We start from the raw sequence: 21,039 nt of genomic DNA on the forward strand, positions 1-21,039 counted from the left end.
CAATGCAAATTTACTTTCTGTACATATTAAATATCAGTGTTTGTGTTTATATTTTGTAGGGTCATGTAGCAATGCTTAGCGAGGGATGCTGGCATCCAAAAATAAAGGAGGAATTTATGACTTGCTCAAATGATGGGTGAGTATCCACTGTTATTTCACCTTTGCAGTAGTTTCTTTGTGCAGTTACATATTGCTTTTTTTTTAATGGTTCAAAGTTTTCTTTAGATTCATTTGTACAGGTTTTGAGAATGAATTAAATGATAAAAGATAAATATGTGAAATACTAAAATGGAAACTTGGTGCTACTCATGATCTGCTGGGTTTTTGTATTGTTTTTTTATTTTGCTTTGTCTTTCACAATTTAAATTTTTTTGACTCAGCAGTTCTTTCCTGTTTTTGTTTTCCAACTCATTTGGAACTAGGCTGGTATTTCATGCCATGAGCCGTCATTCACACTGTCTAGGCTTTTTTCTCTGTTTTGTATTCTCCCTTTTTCCCCTCTACACAATCATACCTTATTTGGCCAGTGTAGCCAACATCTTGACTATCATGAGCCTGTAATTTGCTGCTAAGCAACACTTCACAAAATGGCCCCAACTTCCCCTTCTCCAGCCCAAACAATGCCTCAGAATCATCCCCAGCGAATCTTGGAAGCAGAAGTTCTGCCAAAAAGAACCTTCTGCCTGCAAGTACACAGAACTAAGACTGAACGTGAGTGATACTCAATTGAATTTATTACATTGTCTGGAATTAATAGAGAATTGGGTTACTCCTCATACATTGAAATTGAATTTGAATAAAACAAAGTCAAAATTTATTTGGATCAGGAAACCAGATTTGCAGGATATGCACCTGACTTTACAGCTATCAGATTTGAATTATCAATTGGAAGCGTCTTCCAGAGTCCTTGGAGTAGAAATGGACAGTTTTTTTATGTTGAGAAATCAAGTAGATAAGGTTATTAAGAACTCATTTATAATCCTGAAAAAATTGAGAGCAGTTAGAAACTTTTTTGTACTACAAGTATTTAGACTTATTGTTCAATCTTTAGTCCTTTCACAATTGGACTTGTAATGTCATTTTCTTAGGTTATACCAAGTCTCAGAAATTTTGACTTCAATTGGTTCAAAATTCAGCAGCCAGATTGATTTGTTCTTCGTCTATAAATATGATTCAATAACTTCCCTACTGAAAAAAATATATTGGCTCCCGGTTAAAGCTAGGTTGCATTTTAAAGTTTGTGTTTTTGCTTAAAAGTTTTTATTTGGAGAATTGCTTACATATATGGCAGATCATTTCCAATTGTTGTCAGGTTTATCCTCAAGGAATATGAGAGAGAAACTACTGCTGGGATTTCCATCATCGAAATCCATAAAATCTAATAAATTGTTAGGCAATTCATTACCCTACTAGGCAGCACTGATCTTGAACACTCTTCTGTTATCTGTTAGGAGAACTACAGATTATCGTTGATTTAGAAAACTATTGAAAACCTTTTTCTTTAGAAAAATATGTATTAGGCCTGTAATGATCTTAGGGTATCTGATGTCATTTTAGTCAGTGTCTTTTAATTGTCATTGTGGTGATTTTATAATAATTTTTATGTCATTGTAATTCCTAGTTACTGTCTAGTTGCTTTATTGTTAGCCACTTTCAACCTGAATGGTAACTGCGGGTTATGAGATCTTTTGAATGTAATGCAACTTAGTCTAAACAATTGAGCTTGTCCTCATCTGCTATGATGTTGCATTGAACTATTAATCCAGAATGCCATTCCATTGCGTCAGCAGCAGATGAATCCAGAAACCAGTGGGTTGTATCCGTCTACCAGCAGGTGGAGATAGAGGACTAAATTGCCGAGAGCTATACCGTAGTACCAGCCTTATAGCCAATTACTGTATCTCTATCTCCAGCAGGTGGTGGACTGATCTGTCCCAGCTCCTGAGTTTCTGGATTTTAGAGTCTCCTGGGCTGTTTGCCAGGTGAGACCAGGTGTGTGTGTGTGGTCGGTGACCCTCTTTGGAGGCATACTGGTGTTCTGTCCCTGCCTCACCCTGTGAATGCTGTTTTCCCTGCCTCCTTGACTGCTCAAACTTCCTCACAGAAAAAAAAAAAGAATTGCCTTTACAGCATTTTTTTGTGTAGCATGGGAATTGTTTCTGAGGAGGAATTCAGAGTACTGCACTGGGCTGTGAGTACCGGCTCTTATCCTGTCTCCATTTGGGGTGAGTGATTTGCTCCTCTCTGATCTCTTGTGTGGGATGGTGGCGGAGGCTGTTAAGCTCCGATGCGGGAAGCACCATTCGGCGGCGGGGGTGTGCAGCTCAGACTGTGCCGCGAACAAAGGGACCGATTTGGGCGCTTCTCTGCTGTGACGACTTCCCAAGCGGAGCTCGAGGACGTGGGCGACATTTTGTTTTCCCCGGCGGTGCGTTCCTCGGTCGCACCGCCATTCTCGGCTTCAGCCGGGAAAGTAAGCATTGATTTAGCTGGGAAGGACGGCAGTGGGGTTCCTATAGGTCCGGGGACCCCGCAGAGCGGGTCGTCAGCAACCGGAAGTGAGACGATTGTGGTGGGGATGCCATTTTCCCCCAAATTCGTCGTTCTCCTCCAACAAGTTTACCTGTTAAAATGTGGTCTGCCCCCTCCTGTTGTTTCTGTTGAGAGGCAGGAGTCTCAGTCGGCGCTGGGGGACGCCAGTGGTTGTCTTTTCTCAGCTGAGGGACTGCAGTCTCAGAAACGCAGGTGTCTGGATGCAGAGTCTGAGCTTGGATGCAGAGTCTGAGCTTGGCTGTAGGGCACCAAGGTCTCTTGTTTCTTCGCTTCCCAGGGGATTAGGGGAGTATTTGAGGTCCCTGGCTGCGCTGAATGTGGAAGAGGGATAGATCATCTCTGAAGAGACGCAGGACACCTCAGCAGTGCATATCTTCCATAGAGAAGAATTGTCTTCTCTTATTTTGTCGACTTTAGAGATCTTAAACATTGTGGATCCTGAGGCGCAGGGGGCAGCTTTTTTGAATATTCGCATGGCGAGTACGAGAAGGCCCACTGTAGTGTTTCCGGTACACAAGTCTATTCTGGAGATGATCAAAGATCAGTGGTCGGATCCTGATGCTTCTCTCAAGGTGTCTAGGGCTATGGCTCGGTTGTACCCGGACCAGAGTGGCCTAGAAGATAACTAGGATTTTCCACGGGTAGATGCTTTTGGTGACAGCTGTCACCAAGAAAACTACCCTTCCAGTTGAGGTGGGGGGGGGGGGGGTGTTAAAGGACATGCAGGACAGGCATCTGGAAGCCTCCCTAAAGCGTGCCTTTGAGGTGGCTGCTTTAGCTCTCAAAGCGTCAGTGTGTAGTTCGTACATTGCCCAAGCTTCTCTGGATTGGCTTCAGCAGTCTTCAAATCAGGAGTAGGAACCGGGAGGTTTCTCCGTAGCTGTGGTTCCAAAGATGGAGGCTGCGCTTGCTTACCTGGTGGACGTTTTGTATGATCTGGTTCACTCATTGGCGAAACTTATGGCATTAGCTGTTACGTCTCGACGTCTGCTGTTGCTTCGTCATTGGGCTGCGGATATGGCCTCTAAGCAGCATCTCACCAAGTTACCTTTCTGGGGTAAGCTGCTGTTTGAAGAGGATTTGAAAAAGATTGTTAGAGATTTGGGCAAATCTAAATCTCAGAGGTTACCCGAGGATAAGCCCAGGACCTCTAGCCGTTCTGGAGTGACAAGGCCTAGGTTTCGAGAGGCGAGGCGAGGCACTATCGTCCGGGTAGATCTTCTTCTTCTTCCTTCCCTTTGTCTCTGTCGCTTTCTCGAGGACCTTGGCATACTGTCAGGCTTCTTCCTGGGAGCACTGGGTTCGTGAGTCCTTGGGCCACTACCATGGAGCGCCAGTGGCAGGCAAGATCACCTTCACGGTAGAGACGAGACAAGACTGGACCAGAACCCCGGACTGGAGTTCTACACAGGAATACACGGAACTGGAACGCACCGGACGGGTGCGCACTGGAGTGGAGCCCGCTGGACTGGAACACACTGGAGTGGACCCACTGGACTGGAACATACAGGCGTGAAGCCCGCTGGACTGGAACACACTGGAGCGGATCCCACTGGACTGGAACCCACGGGACCGGAACCCGCTGGACAGGTACACACTGGACCTAGGCTTCACCTACGCTTAGCCACCTTTCCCCGAGGGTTGAGCTCTCAGGTTCGGGCAGCCGGCAGGGCTTACAGGAAAAACCGGAACTGGAACTTGCAAGCAGGAACAGCAGGAATCCGGATACAGAAGTACCCCCCAGGCACCTAGGCGAAAGCAAGGCAGACAGGCAGGGAATGTCCGGGTTCCGGCAGAAGGCAGGTTCAAAGCAATGGTCAGGTCAAGGAGCAAGACTGTGGCTGGAGCTTCAGTATCAAGGAGTACTGGCAACAGACTGAACAAGGGCTGAAGCTCCAGAAGCAAAAGAAAACACACACGGGAAAACCAGCAGGCTAAACACAAGAAGACTAGGAACTGAACACAAGCTAACAAGAAAGCTATGCCCAAGCTAACCAGTCATACACTAGAAACATACACTAAGCAAACCCAGGAGAATCTGGTAAAGCTGTACACAGGCTAACAAGCAAAGCTGTGCCCAAGCTAACAAGTCATACACTAGAAACATACACTAAGCAAACCCAGGAGATCTGGTAAAGCTGTACACAGGCTAACAAGCAAAGTTGTGCCCAAGCTAACAAGTCATACCCTAGAAACATACACTAAGCAGACACAGGAGATCAAGCAAAGCTGTACACAGGCTAACAAGCAAAGCTGTGCCCAAGCTAACAGTCATACACCAGGAACATACACAGACCACACAGGAGAACTAGCAAAGCTGTACACAGGCTAACAAGCAAAGCTGTGCCCAAGCTAACAAGTCATACACTGGAAACATACACAGAGCACACAGGAGAACTAGCAAAGCTGTACACAGGCTAACAAGCAAAGCTGTGCCCAAGCTAGCTAGTCAAACAAAGCAACTCACACAGAGCAAACAATCTAGCAGTGTACAGAGCACTCTACATACCAGGGCCCTTAGACGAAATGCAAAGGCAAGGGCTGCAGTCTCTAAGTGATTAATAAAGCCCTTCAACACCAGAGGCACAGCTGCAGCAATCTCCTTGTCTCCAAACAGAGGCTTGACACATAGAGAAGTCAGCCCACAAGAAGGAACAGCGGGAGCCATCTTGGATACTGGCACAGAGGAGTCAGCAGCCATCTTGGAAGAGGCATAGCCCACACAGGTGAGGTCCAGTAAGGCAATCAGCACACAGAGCCAGAGAGAAACTAAGACAGAGACAGACACAGAGACAAGCAGAAGCCAGCACAGCCACTGACTCCCAGAAACAGGGTAAGAATGAGGGTGGTCACGGCCACAGATGTGACAGTCTCGTTTTCAGCAGAAGTCTTCCTTTCGTGGGGACAAAAAGGGAGTGAGTTCTGCGGCTCGTTAAGGACTACTACTACTACTATTTAGCATTTCTATAGCGCTACAAGGCATACGCAGTGCTGCACAAACATAGAAGAAAGACAGTCCCTGCTCAAAGAGCTTACAATCTAATAGACAAAAAATAAATAAAGTAAGCAAATCAAATCAATTAATGTGAACGGGAAGGAAGAGAGGAGGGTAGGTGGAGGCGAGTGGTTACAAGTGGTTACGAGTCAAAAGCAATGTTAAAGAGGTGGCCTTTCAGTCTAGATTTAAAGGTGGCCAAGGATGGGGCAAGACGTAGGGGCTCAGGAAGTTTATTCCAGGCGTAGGGTGCAGCGAGACAGAAGGCGCGAAGTCTGGAGTTGGCAGTAGTGGAGAAGGGAACAGATAAGAAGGATTTATCCATGCAGCGGAGTGCACTGGAAGGGGTGTAGGGAAGGACGAGTGTGGAGAGATACTGGGGAGCAGCAGAGTGAATACATTTATAGGTTAGTAGAAGAAGTTTGAACAGGATGCGAAAACGGATAGGGAGCCAGTGAAGGGTCTTGAGGAGAGGGGTAGTATGAGTAAAGCGACCCTGGCGGAAGATGAGACGGGCAGCAGAGTTTTGAACCGACTGGAGAGGGGAGAGGTGACTAAGTGGGAGGCCAGCAAGAAGCAGATTGCAGTAGTCTAAACGAGAGGTGACAAGGGTGTGGATGAGGGTTTTGGTAGAGTGCTCGGAAAGAAAGGGGCGGATTTTACGGATGTTGTAAAGAAAGAAACGACAGGTCTTGGCAATCTGCTGGATATGAGCAGAGAAAGAGAGAAGAGTCAAAGATGACCCCAAGGTTTCGAGCTGAGGAGACAGGGAGAATGAGAGAGCCATCAACAGAAATAGAAAACGGGGGGAGCGGGGAGGTGGGTTTGGGGGGCAAAATGAGAAGCTCGGTTTTGGTCATATTTAATTTCAGGTGGCGTTGAGACATCCAGACAGCAATGTCAGACAAGCACGCTGAAACTTTGGTTTGGATGCAAGGTGAGATATCAGGAGTAGAAAGGTAGATTTGGGAGTCATCAGCATAGAGATGGTAAGAAAAGCCATGGGATGAGATTAATGAGCCAAGGGAAGAAGTGTAGATAGAAAAGAGGAGGGGACCAAGAACAGAACCCTGAGGTACGCCGACAGGCAGAGGGTTAGAAGTAGAAGAGGATCCACCAGAGTGAACACTAAAGGTGCGGAGGGAGAGGTAGGAAGAGAACCAGGAAAGGACAGAGCCCTGGAATCCAAGTGAGGACAGGGTATCGAGAAGTATGCTGTGATCGACAGTGTCAAAGGCAGCGGAAAGATCAAGAAGAATGAGGATGGAATATTGACCTCTGGATTTAGCCAGTAATAGGTCATTGGAGACTTTAGTAAGCGTAGTTTCGGTTGAGTGGAGAGGGCGAAAACCAGATTGTAGTGGGTCAAGAATAGCATGTGAGGAGAGAAAATCAAGGCAGCAGCGGTGAACAGCACGCTCAAGTAATTTGGAGAGAAAAGGAAGGAGGGAGATGGGTCGGTAATTAGAGGGACAAGTAGGGTCGAGTGAAGGCTTCTTAAGGAGAGGTGTGACCACAGCATGTTTAAAGGCAGCAGGGACAGTCGCAGTGGAAAGTGAGAGGTTGAGAATGTGACAGATAAAAGGAATAAGAGCAGGAGAGATGGCATTAAGAAGGTGGGTGGGAATGGGATCAGAGGAACAGGTGGTACATTTTGAGGAAGAAAGGAGAAGTGTAGTTTCCTCAATAGTAACTTCAGGAGGGAGATGGGTCGGTAATTAGAGGGACAAGTAGGGTCGAGTGAAGGCTTCTTAAGGAGAGGTGTGACCACAGCATGTTTAAAGGCAGCAGGGACAGTCGCAGTGGAAAGTGAGAGGTTGAGAATGTGACAGATAAAAGGAATAAGAGCAGGAGAGATGGCATTAAGAAGGTGGGTGGGAATGGGATCAGAGGAACAGGTGGTACATTTTGAGGAAGAAAGGAGAAGTGTAGTTTCCTCAATAGTAACTTCAGGAAAGGAGGAAAGGGAATGAGGGGAAGGAGAGAGAGGGGAACGGACTAGTGGAGGGAGAGAAAGCAGCTAATCGATCCTCGCAATGATGTGGTGCCGGCCCACTCTTCGGACGTAAGGATAGGGGGTTGGCTGACCCAATTTTTCTAAGAGTGGGCCAACATCACTTTGGACCAGTGGGTTCTCGATGTTATCAGAGACGGTTACAAATTAAGAGTTTTCGACTCCGGTCGAAGATTCTTTCTTGGAGTCCTGGTGCGCCACTTCAAAGTGAGAGGCAGTGTTCGGGGCACTGTGCGACCCGTTGGCCATTTTATTTATTTTTTTGTTGCATTTGTATCCCACATTTTCGCACCTATTTGCAGGCTCAATATGGCTTACATTATACCGTAATGGTGATCGCCATTTCCGGATTGAGAAATACAGAGAGGTGTTGCATTAAAGTTTGTACTTGACAGAATAAATTAAGCAGTCAAGTATTAAAGGTTCATTTCCGGAATGAGAAATCAAAGGTCCATTTCAGGAATGAGAAATCAAGTGGTATTGCGTTAGAGATCAATTATTGACAGAGTAGGTGAAGTAGTCAAGTATTGGGGCTGTTTCTCATGTTACATTGTCAGAGATGCGCACCGGTCGGTACTCTATTTTCTTTGTGGTGCAGAAGAAAGGGGGTTCGGTCAGACCTATTCTCGACCTCCGGAGGGTGAGCCAGGCCCTCCAGGTGCGCCATTTTCGAATGGAAACTCTCAGAGCGGTGATAGCGGCGGTTCAGCCACAGGCGTTTCTGACTGCCCTGGACCTTAAGGAAGCTTATCGTCATATTCCAATTTGGCCATCGCATCAGTGGTTTCTGTAGTTCGCTGTCCTAGGACAGCACTTTCAGTTTCGAGCCTTACTTTTCGGTTTGGCCACTGCGCCTCACACCTTCTCCAAGGTGATGGTAGTGGCGGCTGCGTTGAGAGAGGGAATTTGTGTTCACCCGTATTTGGACGACTGGCTCATTTGGGCGTCATCAGAAGTGGAGAGCCGTGTGGTTACCCGGAGGGTTCTGGACTTTCTTCAATCTCTGGGATGGGTGATCAACTTTGCCAAGAGTCATCTCTCTCCTTCTCAAGCTCTGGAGTATCTGGGAGTACAGTTCAATACAGCTCAAGGGGTGGTTTCCCTGCCGGAGGGCAGGAGAATCAAGTTGGTCTTACATGAGAAGCATTTTGCGACAGCCGAGTCCCCGAGTTTGGGATTATGTTCAGGTTCTCGGGTCGATTGTGGCTACTATCAAGGTAGTCCCTTGGGCACGAGCATACATGAGACCGTTGCAAATGTCTTTTCTAAGTTGCTGGTCTCCGGTATCCCAGGATTACTCGCGTCAGCTTCCTTGGTTGACTCCTGTGTGGGCCAGCCTATCTTGGTGGCTTCTTCCCTCCCACCTCCGACAGTGGATGTCCATGGCTGCTCCGCAGTGGATCGTTGTCATGGCGGATGCCAGTCTTTGCGGTTTGGGGGCGCATTGCCTGTCCAGTTGTGCGCAGGGATGTTGGTCAGCAGAGGGAAGCGACTTGGTTCTTCAATCGTTTGGAGTTGCGTGCCATTCTGAACGCTTTGAGGGCATTTCGGGAATTGGTTCAGGTGTCTTCAGGCAACACAATGGCAGTGGCTTACATCAACCGGCAGGGGGGAACTCAGAATCGGGTGCTTTCTTCCGAGGCGAGCAGGTTACTCTCGTGGTTCAACAGGCGAAAATAGGTAGGCTTGTTGCTGCTGCAGTGGCCTCAGGATGTGCTCCTGTACGTGTTTCCCCTGTGGCCCCTTCTGGGACGGGTCATTCTCAGGATCAGCAGGCATTGGGGGTTAGTGATCCTGGTGGCCCTGGATTGGCTGCAGCGTCTGTGGTTTGCGGACTTGGTCAGGTTGCTGGCGGAGACTCCACCTCGACTTCCGGAGTCTTTGGATCTGTTACATCAAGGTCCCATTTTGATGGAGGATCCATGCTGCTTTGGTCTTACGGCTTGGCCTTTTGAGAGGTCGAGATTGAGATGGAAGGGTTATTCGGATACAGTGATTGCTGCGCTGTTGAGGGCTCGGAAGCGTTAAACGACTATGGCTTATGCCCGTGTGTGGCGTACCTTTGTTTTGTGGTGCACTGTTCGGGGCTAGGAACCCTCTCGTGCTTCTGTCTCGCAAATGTTGGACTTTCTTCAGGACGGGCTTCAGAAAGGGTTCAGCTAGCAGCGCTGTCCTGCTTCCGAGGTCGACTTTCTGGATGTTCGTTTGCGGCACACCTGGACGTCTCTCGTTTTCTGCGAGGGGTTCTTCATCTTAGGCTTCCCTTTTGTCAACCTTGTCCTAATTGGAATCTTAAATTAGTTCTTCGAACTTTGGAGCGGGCACCATTTGAACCACTTCGCAAGGCGATAGAGAAGGATTTGACCCTTAAGACAGTTTTTTTGGTGGCGCTAGCCTCTGCGTGTAGGGTTTCTGAGTTACAGGCGTTGTCTTGTAGAGAACCCTTTCTTCGGTTCACGATGGCGGGGGTCTCCTTCTGACCGGTTCCCTCCTTTCTCCCTAAAGTGGTGTCTGTATTTCATCTTAATCAGGATGTCTATCTTCCGGCTTTTCGTCGGGAGGATTTTCCCGCTCAGTTTGTTTCGCTTCGGCTACTAGATGTGTGGAGGGCCCTGATGCAATACTTGCAGGTTTCAAACGAGTTTTGGCGTTCGGATCATCTTTTTGTTGTGTTAGCGGGGCAGCGTCGTGGGGAGGCCGCTTCCAAGGCGACAGTTGCTCATTGGATTTTGGACGCTATCTCGTTGGCTTATGTCTTGGTGAGTCGTTCTTCTCCAGTGGGTGTTCGGGCTCATTCGACTCGTTCTCAGGCTACTTCTTGGGCGGAAACAGGCATGCTGTCTGTGGAAGAGATTTGTCGGGCAGCGACGTGGGCGTCTTTGCATGCTTTTGTGAAGCATTACAGGATTGGTGTCTTGGCACGCGCGCGGATGCACAGTTTCGAGCTATGGTGTTGGCGCGTGGGATGTCTGCTTCCCACCCTACCTAGGGAGTGCTTTGGTACATCCCACTGGTTTCTGGATTCATCTGCTGCTGACGCAATGAAAGTAAAATTATGTCTTGCCTGATAATTTTCTTTCCTTCAGTCACAGCAGATGAATCCAGGATCTTACCCTGTGTCTTTCAGAAGAGGTTCGGAAATTTCCTTATATTTAAATCTGTTTTATTGGCAAAGAAAGATTAAATACAATTCTCTAGACATTCGTGCACTCATCAATGTTGAAATTCAACACATCATTTTCATTCCCAATCACCAAGGAATTGTTTGGTTATATCCCCCCCACTCCCTCTTCCTCTCCTCCCCTGTTCATAGTACAGGTATAGAACATATGAATAACCTATCTTAGTAATACTATACCTAATGTGTTGTTAACAGTAAATAACAGAAATCTTATCAATCTACTTCTTTTCCTCTAAAGCTCTTTAACAGAAACAGAACTACACCTCCTCCCCTGCTTAACCTCAACTTTGCCACCCCTCGTTCAACTGTCCCCTTTATCTCCCCCCCCCCCTTTACTCCCCCCCTCCCCTCTGCAACCCATACTGAAAAGTATTGTCCAGTCAGGTTCAAACATTTATCAAGTAACTTCTTGCTTTTGGGTTCATTGTATCCCAAAACTTGTGCCACCTCTGCTGAAATTGTTTCCTCGGGGCTGAATCAATGTTCCTCACTTCCAGACGTTCCATTCGTAGCAAAGACATCATCCGGGTACGCCATTCCTGCCACGTGGGATATTTGTGGGATATCCATTCTGCTAGTATTGTCTGTTTACCCACAATTATTGCCCTTTTTGTAAATGCAGCATATCCCCTCTTTGGAGCGGGGCCCAAATTAGGATGTCCAAAAAAAGTGCTAGGTCACAATGGCATGTCTGGCCCCACATACCCGAAACATATGAAGTAACCATTTTCCAGAAGCTCTGTATTCCAACACATGTCCACAGCATATGGCCCAAAGTTGCTCCCTCTCCCCCACATTTCGGGCACTCTCCCCAAGGGGAGAGTCCCATGTAGAAGGCTCGACGTGGAGGTATATGCAGTCTTAACACCATCCTGTATTGCATTTCCCAATGTGTGGCCAATGGCGTTACTTTGCGGATCGACATTACATGAGCTTGCAGCTGTGATGCTGTAATTGTTGCCTGTAAGTCCGCTGACCATAGATGTGCCAGTCTTTGATAATCCAGTTCCATCGCCGTGTCCCATATGTGTCTATGATGATAGGACATGGGTACCCTTTGCTGCGATTCTAGGGTAAAGGCCAACGATAGTTCCTCTTGCACATCCTCTGTTGAGGATGTCCATGGTAAAGATGAAATATAGTGACGTAACTGTTCGTAATGAAACTTCTCGCCAACAGGGATGTCATATTCCGTTTGTAGATCCTGAAATGATCTCATGTGGCCTTCTCTTGTCACTGCCTGTAGGATGTACACCAGTCCCGTATGGTTCCATCTTTGAAATACTGAATGCATAGTTCCTGGCTTAAAAGCTGGGTTATCGCAAATTGACAAATATGGTGTCACAGTAGCAGAAAAGTGGTGCAATCGGCACACCCACCTCCAGACTGCCTTGGCAGTCTTCATAATCCAGGAATGACTCAGGACTTATGGAATTTGGAGCCCAGTACTGTGTAAATAATTACTGAAGTGAACCCCTGGGGTAAGTCCTAATTCCAAGTTCAAATTTGTATATTCACTAGTGCCTCTGTACCAATCGGTTATTGCTCTCATACCACTGGCAATATTTAGAAATCTTAAATTTAACAGGCCCAATCCCCCATATTCTACCGGGATGCTAATGGTTGTTATCGGGAGGCGTGCCCTCTTCCCCTTTCAGAGGAAAGTTTGTAATATTTTATTACTGGCTCATTCATCCTCCCGTCTCATATATATCGGGAGAGTCTGAAAGATATAGATCCATTTGGGGGTCTCTATCATGTTGTAAAGAGCAATCCGCCCCAACAGCGAAAAGGGTAGAGAGGACCACGCCTGCAACTTCGTTTTTAACCCTCTCATTAGGGTTTGCATGTTAAGCTCATATAATTTGTTTAAATCCACTGGGATCTGCACCCCTAAATATTTAATAAATGTTTCCTCCCACGTAAAGGAGAACTTGGTTTGCCAGCCGCGGTGACCTCCATTCACCACCTCAAGGGCAAAGGACTTAGATATGTTCAATTAAAAACCCGAAATCTGTCCAAAGTTTTCAATTTCCTCCAACATAACCTGCATAGACCTAGGTGGGTCTGTAACCGTCACCAAGAGGTCATCTTCAAAGACCGATACTTTCACTTCTTGCCCCGCCACCCCAATTCCCCGAATTTCTTTTCTTCTTCTAATTATATTCAATAGGGGCTCCATTGAAATCACAAATAGAGCAGGAGAAAGAGGACAGCTTGTCTTGTGCCCCTTAGTATATCAAATTCCTTTTCTTTTATGCCGTTGACTAGGACACTGGCTCTTGGGTGACAATATAAGACCCGTATGGCCTGTAGAAACCATCCTGTTATCCCCATGGATGTCAGAGTACTAAAGAGATAGTCCCGTCCTACCCGGTCAAATGCCTTATCGGCATCTAGGCTAACTACTACTGATGGGTCCCCTACCTCCTGAGCAATCGCCATTGCTAGTAATAGTCGTCGAACATTATGTGTGGCCTGCCTGCCCTTGACAAATCCCACTTGGTCAGTGCCTATCAATTTAGGAAGATATTTTGCTAACCTCTCGGTCATCATCCCTGCTAGGAGTTTCACCTCTACATTGAGAAGAGATAGTGGCCTATAATCCTCTGCCTTGTCTAATTTTTTTTGCGGGTTTTGGTATTAATGTAATCAAGGCCGTGTTAGCGTATTTGGGGAAGCATCCTTCTTCTGTCACTTTTGCGTAATAAGCTAATAAAGCCACCTGAGCATCTAGCGGTATTGTTTTATAGTACTCCCCTGTGTACCCGTCCGGGCCTGGCGCAGAACGAAATTTCGATCTCCTAATTGCCTGTTGCAGCTCTTTCAAGGTTAAGGGTTTATTTAAGCTAACCAATTCCTCCTCTGTCAAGGAAGGGAGCCCTGCCCTATCCAGATACTCCTGCATTGTTCTTTCATCTGACGAGCCAGGAGATGTGTAAAGGGAGGCAAAATATTTTGTAAAAAGGCGCCCAATTTCTTTTTGATCATTGATGATTTTACCTTGCTCATTTCTCAACATGGGCACTACCCTTGACCCTCCCCAATTCTTTATTATTTTTGCTAGCAGCCTGCCAGGCTTATTTCCAAATCATTGTAATTTATATTTATAATATATAGCTGACCTAGTCTCCTTTTCATGGAGCAGTGAATTTAATGTTATTTGTATAGATTTTACATTATCCAATGTACTCCTTGTGGGTTTCTGCATATGAAGTTTTCTAGCCCTAATTAGTTGTGTTTCTAACTGTAATATTTGCGCAGATCTACGTTTCTTTGTTATATGACTGTACGCAATTATGTCTCCTCTCAATACTGCCTTGGAGGCAGACCAGTATAATATAGGGTCTTCCAGAGCATGCTCCCCATTATTATGTGCATAATCTCCCCATCTTTTTTCCAGGTACTCCTTAAATTGGGGGTCCATAAACAAGTATGCCGGGTACCTCCAACCTGCCCCTCCCATCGTATCTACTGGAAATTCTAAGTCCACCCATACTGGGGCGTGATCCGAAATTTCCTCTGGACCTATTCTTGCTGCCCTCACTGATTGGAACATAGTGCGTTCTAGCAGGATGTAATCCAACCTCGCTACTGTTCCATGCGCTCTTGATCTGTGTGTATAATCACGTTCCCCGGGGTGTAATGTTCTCCATACAGCCACTAAATTTAGTGTTTTAATAAACCTTTGTAGTACTCCTGCCCGTTGGCCAGCATAATGTTCAGAGGCTGGGTTATTAGTGTCTTCCCAGGGGTCTCGCACCAAGTTAAAGTCTCCCAGTACCATCACCTGTCCATTCTCTCGCTGTAAACATGCACTTCCAAGTTTCCCCAGGAACTTGGGGTCATGTTCATTAGGTCCATAGATTACAACCAAGGAAACCTCATTCCCCTGCAACCAAATCCTCAGGGTAGGGAACGCCCCATTTCTCTTGTCACCTCTTCCAACACTCTGTATGTTAATCCTTTCCGAAATAGGACTGCTATCCCCCCTTTACGTCCTCTGGAGGCCCCCGCGCGGCATTCTCCTACCCAAGATCTCTTTAATTTCCCATGCTCCAAGTCACTTACGCGGGTTTCTTGGAGGCATGCTATGTCAGCCCCATGCCTCTTCAGTGCCACCAAGATTTTATTCCTCTTTATGGGGGAGGTTATGCCCCCCACGTTCCAAGTGATCACCCTAAGAGGCATGAGTGTTTGCAACTATTATAGACCCTTCATCCCCCTGCTGCCCCAAATCTTTCCGTGTCAATTTCTGTAAGGGAGCCCACTCTCTACCCACATACCGTCTCTGAGACTGTTTCACCTGCTGGGCAACGTCTTTTAGATTACCTCTCATCTGTTGCAGAGGGCCCTTACTCATCCCTGATTCCCCCCTCCCCCCCCCCCCAGACCCGATTCCCGTCTCCCAAACTTGTACCCCGTCCCATCCCCCTAAACTTGCCAGGTGGGATAAGAAAGACCTCGGTGAATGCCTTGGTCCCCCGACCCCGCAACCTTATCATTCAGTCAGCACCAATTACAATTCTGAGATAGATACTTGTCATGGCCCACCTACCACTTTAATACAATGTTCTCGGTCCCAGAGTCACTTAGCATCAATCACTTTATGTTGTAGTAGCTGTTTTTGGGCGTTTTTTGCAGTGGAACACATTCCATTTATCCTGGAAGTAAACTTTCAGCTGTGCTGGATATTGCAATTGAAAGCGAACTTTCTTATTTGCCAAGGAAGAACACAACGGATGATACAGCTTCCTCCGTTCCTGTACTAGGATGGAGTAGTCCTGAAATATTAATATATTCTGTCCATTATATTTTAAGATATCTCGTTTTAGCTTAAAGCCTTGTAAGATTTCCACCTTATGTTTGTAATTTAATATTTTCGCCACCACAACACGCGGCTTGTTTCTCTCAGTTATTTTGCGGCCCACGCGATGTGCCCTTTCGATCACTATGGGGCCCATTGAATCTGTTAGCGCCAGTTCCTTAGACAACCAGGTTTGTAACCAAACGTCCAGATTTCGCTCCGGAAGAGCTTCATCCAGGCCCACTATTCTAATGTTATTTCTGCGGGCTCGATTTTCATATTCGTCCAACAGTTGCCTTTGGTCTTTTACTTGTTGCTGGAGGCTCGCTATGTTAGGGCCGTAGCCTGGTGCATCATCCTCTGCCGCTGACACCCTAGCCTCCAGATCGCCTACCCGGATTCCCAGTCCATCAAGCGCCGTTTGGTAGGTTTCTAATTTGATATGTAGTTCTGTCCACCTTGGGTTCCATGCGTTTTCCACCGCTTGGGTGAGTTGTGCAAGTTGTGTCTCCATAAACGCCGCTCCGGGGTGGGTTACTTCATCCGCCATCTTGGCGTTGCCGCTTCCCGCCTTTTTTACAGATTTTGTGCCATACTCGTCGGTGTGCTTTTAAGGAACTTCTCCATAAAGCAGGATTTGTCTTTAGGAAGCCGGTATGTTCGCTAACGCTACCATTGCGGAGTCGGGGGGGGGGGGGGCCCAGAGCTTCGGTAGCACTGCTCCTCAGTTCATGACGTCACCGGAAGTCCGCATTGTAGCTTTCAACCTCAAACATCTGTTAGGTTGATATAAAGTAAAACAATCTTTCAAATACTTTGGGGTAGAAGTATAAACAGCTTGATGAACAAAACAAAGAACCTTGAACTGTATCCTGTATTGAACCTTCTCCAAAGTTAGTGTAAATATGTGCCTATACTCAATGTGTTTAAAATATTCATGTGCATTGCTACTGCACCCTAAACCTTTACATAGGCGTAGTAGGGCACTCCAAATTGGCCCTACTGCCAGGGAAAAGCGGGATCCCGGCAATAGTTACAAAGTTGGCTCAGGAAATGGACCAGCATGTGACCAAAACTTGCGCCTACACCAGCGAAGGCCACTTTTGGGTGTGCCTTAGTAAAAGGGCCCCTGAATTTGCTAATCATGTTTCCTTAACAAGTGTTATGCTTGTGATTAAATGTTCAAAATTATAAATAAAGAATTTTTTAAAAAAGGAAAATAATTTCTACTGTGGGGGGGGGGCGTTCCTGGTGATAATCGGCAGGGTGACCACATTACCACATGCTGCTCGATTACTGCAGGGTTAGTTCGCGAACCCTTACCACCTCCTAAATAGGTGGCGGTAAGGGCTCAAGCAGTAAACTGTTTACTGCCCGATTTTAAAAAAGGCCTTTTTTCTGTTGTGGCAAAAAGTGGCCCAGCGTGCACAAATTTCATGCACCAAAACTAGCTCAGGCCACTTTTTACCATGGCTTAGTTAAAAGGGTGCCTAAATTTTCAGGAATTCTATGTTATTGTCTTCCGGCTTATTTTCGAAAGAGAAGGACGCCCATCTTTAGACACAAACCAGGAGATGGGCGTCCTTCTCCCAGGGTCGCCCAAATCGGCATAATCGAAAGCCGATTTTGAGCGTCCTCAACTGCTTTCCATCGCAGGGATGACCAAAATTCACGGGGGTGTGTCGGAAGCGTAGCGAAGGCGGGACTGGGGTGTGCCTAACACACGGGTGTTCTCGACCGATAATGGAAAAAGGCAGGGCGTCTCTGACGAGCACTTGGGCAACTTGGTCCATTTTTTTTTCCAACTGAAAACGCGTAACTGAAGCTATACAGTGACTTATATGGCCATAGTTCTGGCAGTTATTTTTACTGCACTATTTTATGTTGTCTGTGTACCTTTTTGAATTTTGGGCCCTTTGTGTTGAAAGGTTGAGTAGTCCTTGCTTTTTTTTTTATAGTCTCGTATATTAAACTTCTGACCCTTTTATAATACATTTTGAATGCTCTTATTTTCTCAAGCTGAATAAATTCAACATAGAATGCCAATTAATTCTGTACTGTATTGGACCATGTTCAAAAGTAACTCTTAAAAAAATTCAGATAATATATTGTCATAGATTCAGTTGTAAAGATATACCACAGATGAGTCTTTTACATTTGAACCCCTGTTGTCCTACCTTTCTGGTTATATAGACCCACTTATATATTATTTTCACGTGTGTCATAGCCTTTTTTTTTTTCCAAATATTTTTATTGCTTTTTCAATTTCAACAGAGAAAAAAAAACAGCAACATTTGCCAAGTCTCATACATAGGATTTCTCATACAATTCAAAACAGTTACAGATAAAGCAACCTCCCCCCCTCCCCCCCCCCCCCCCCCCCCCCATCCCTCCCGCACTATGGTGGTGACAAAAGCACTTCTCTTTTCTGTTCGTATGGGAGCCATGTCTTCTGAAACAAATTAACATGGCCTTTTCTAATTGCTGTCAACTTGGACATCTGGTATATATAATCTAGTTTACGTGCCACCAGCTGCATGCCAGGTAGTTCGACCTGCTTCCAGGCCTTCGCTAGCATAATTTTAGCTGCTACAAAACACTGGATCGCTAATTTATGCCAACGTATCCTAACTTTCGGGGGCCGAAGGTGTAATAGGCAATATCCTGCCTGACTAGGGTATGTCACCTTAACCATTGTATGAATCATCTCCAGCACCTGTGCCCAATACACCTTGACCTTTGGACATTCCCACCAAATATGCATAAACGTCCCTCTTATCCCACAACCTCTCCAACAGTCTGCAGACATGTGTGTATAAATTCTCTGGAGTTTGTCCGGCGTGTAGTACCACCAGTACAGTATCTTATACCCATTTTCAATTAGGGGTTGTGCTATAGATGGCTTTAACAAATATCTATACACATTCCGCCAACTCTCATCCGTAAAGCTGGTTTGTAGCACCGACTCCCATCTCCTCACATAATATTCCTGGGGAGTTGAGAGCAGCAGCAGGGCCCTATAAAGCCTAGTCACAGCGCCCTTGCCTCCTCCCCCCCTGATCGCTCTTTCGAGCATTGTTTCAGCCAACTCTAGCTCTTCCCTCGCTCGTCTGTGTATATAATTTCTCAAGCAATGGTAGTATACCAAATCCTTCTCCTCCAATCCATACTCCTCCTGCATGTCCTGAAATTCTCGTATTGTCCCCTTATCCCATATTTGATCTATTTTATGCAGTCCCTGCTTAGCCCACCTTTGATACACACTCTCTGACTTTCCCAGTGGGAATCCCGGAGCTTCACAAATAGCCATTTGTAGGAAGTATTTCCTGTCTGGGAATGTCTGCGTTCGGATGTGGTGCCAGGTGCGTAAGAGATGGCTTATCCCCTCCGGAGCCCGTCTGATAGCTGCCCAGAGGTCCTTCCCCGGGGCCCATAATATAGCTCCTAAGTATCGGGTTCCTAGCCATGCTCTCTCCCAGTGTAACCATTTCTTATTATTTTCAGGGTACCATTCCGCTAGAATCCTCAACTGTGCAGCCTGATAATATAGATAGAAATTTGGTACACCCATGCCTCCCATGGCCGGGAGCTGGAACATCACCGACCTGCGCACCCTGGGCGGCCTCTTCCGCCAAATGTACGCAAACATTTTCCTATTTAATTGTTGAAAAAATGAGCGGGGAATTGGTATTGGAAGGGCCAAGAACAGGTATAGTAGTTTGGGGAGTATCATCATTTTTATTGCATGAACTCTGCCCATCCATGATATGTTTAGACCTTCCCACCTGTCTAACTCTTCAAATAACTCCTTTACCTTTCTGGGATAGTTTGCTTGAAACATTGTCTCTACCTGATTAGTAATTTGGATTCCTAAATATCTGATGGATTTCTCTGCCCAAACGAATGGGTAAGCTCTCTGTATTTGTGCTACCTCTCCTGGCGGCGTCGTGAGGTTTAAGATTTCTGACTTGCTTGCATTAATTTTAAAGCCTGACATCTGCCCATAGTGATCCATGAGCTCCATCGCCTGCTCCAGCGATTGCCTTGGGTGTGTAAGGGTTAGTAAGATATCATCTGCAAACAGCATGATCTTGTGCTCGCGTCTACCTCTGACCACTCCCCGTACCTCTTGCTGGCGCCTAACCATCCTGGCTAGTGGCTCAATTGATAGTGCAAACAACAGCGGTGATACCGCACATCCCTGTCGTGTACCTCTGCTCAATGACAGCGGCTTGGTACGTGTACCATTTATCTTAATCATTGCCAGTGGGTCAGCGTATAGCAGGCGAAGCCAAGTCAGAAATCTTCCTTCTATTCCTATCTGTTTTAGGACCGCAAACAGAAATGGCCATTCTACTCGGTCAAACGCTTTCTCTGCATCCACCGAGAACACAATCACTGGAGCTTCATCTTCCCTCGCTTGTTGAATAATATGGAGCAGACATCTAATATTATCAAATGTCTGCCGTCCCTCAATAAATCCCGCTTGGTCCTCATGCACCAAGCGTGGCATTACCCCCTGTAATCTCTTAGCCAACACTTTAGTGAATATTTTATAATCAGTATTTAAGAGCGAAATCGGTCGGTACGATCCGCACTGAAGCGGGTCCTTACCAGGCTTTAAGATCAGTACTATCTCTGCCATTCTCCAAGAGTATGGTAGTTCTCTGGCCGTTTCTAGGGATGTCACCACCCTCAGCAACACAGGGGCCAACCATTTGGCATACATTTTATAGAACCTGACAGGGAACCCATCTGGACCCGGGGCCTTGTTATTGGGTAGATCTGCGATTGCTCTTTCTATATCTTCTAATGTCATAGGTCCTGACAGTGTTTCCAGTTCCTCATAGGCCATTTTAGGTAGGTCAGCTTCCTTCAAATACTGAGCTATCTCATTCTCAGATGCTGTATGTTCTGACTGATACAACCTAGTGTAAAATTCCCAAAATATTTCCTGTATTTTTTCTGTTTGAGTGTGGTGATCTCCCCAAGCATCCTTTATGCCAGTAATGACATTCCTTTGTGCACTCTTTTTAAGCTTAAAAGCGAGCAATCTGCTAGCCCTATTCCCAAACTCAAAGTGTTCTTGTTGTGTTTGCTGCATTTGCACTGCTATTTCTGACAGCTGTAGTTCATTTAATTGCGCCCTAAGCTCGTGCAGCTCTGCCGCCTTTTTCTTATCTGCCGGGTCAGTTTTATGGGCTTTTTCCAGATCTGCTACTGCTCTCCTGAGAGTGGTTTCCCGCTCCACCCTGGTTTTATTACAGTGGGCCTGAAGTGATATCAGCTGACCCCTAAGTACTGCTTTAAGCCCCTCCCATATGCTGATAGGCTGTACCTCCTCTGTGTCATTAAATTTAAGGTATTCTGTTATATAGTTTTCTATGGTACTTATATTTTGCGGGTCTAATAGGAGAGCTTCATTCATCCTCCATTGCCACTGCCTTTTAGGCGCGTTTACCACCCTCATGGTTAGAACCACCGGGGAG

At 46.3% G+C, this 21,039-nt stretch overlaps 1 protein-coding gene across 2 annotated transcripts in view; it reads left to right on the plus strand.

Moving 5' to 3' along the window:
- The window catches only part of WDR70 (WD repeat domain 70), a 596,086-nt gene that overhangs the window by 220,945 nt on the left and 354,102 nt on the right, over positions 1 to 21,039 (plus strand). For both annotated transcript variants that reach the window (XM_030193048.1, XM_030193049.1), the window contains exon 9: positions 60 to 136. In XM_030193048.1, the coding sequence (XP_030048908.1) occupies positions 60 to 136 (77 nt within the window). The remainder of the gene's footprint in view (positions 1 to 59; positions 137 to 21,039) is intronic.

The sequence above is a fragment of the Microcaecilia unicolor genome, chromosome 2 (assembly GCF_901765095.1).
Source record: "Microcaecilia unicolor chromosome 2, aMicUni1.1, whole genome shotgun sequence".
NCBI classification, from domain to species: domain Eukaryota; kingdom Metazoa; phylum Chordata; class Amphibia; order Gymnophiona; family Siphonopidae; genus Microcaecilia; species Microcaecilia unicolor.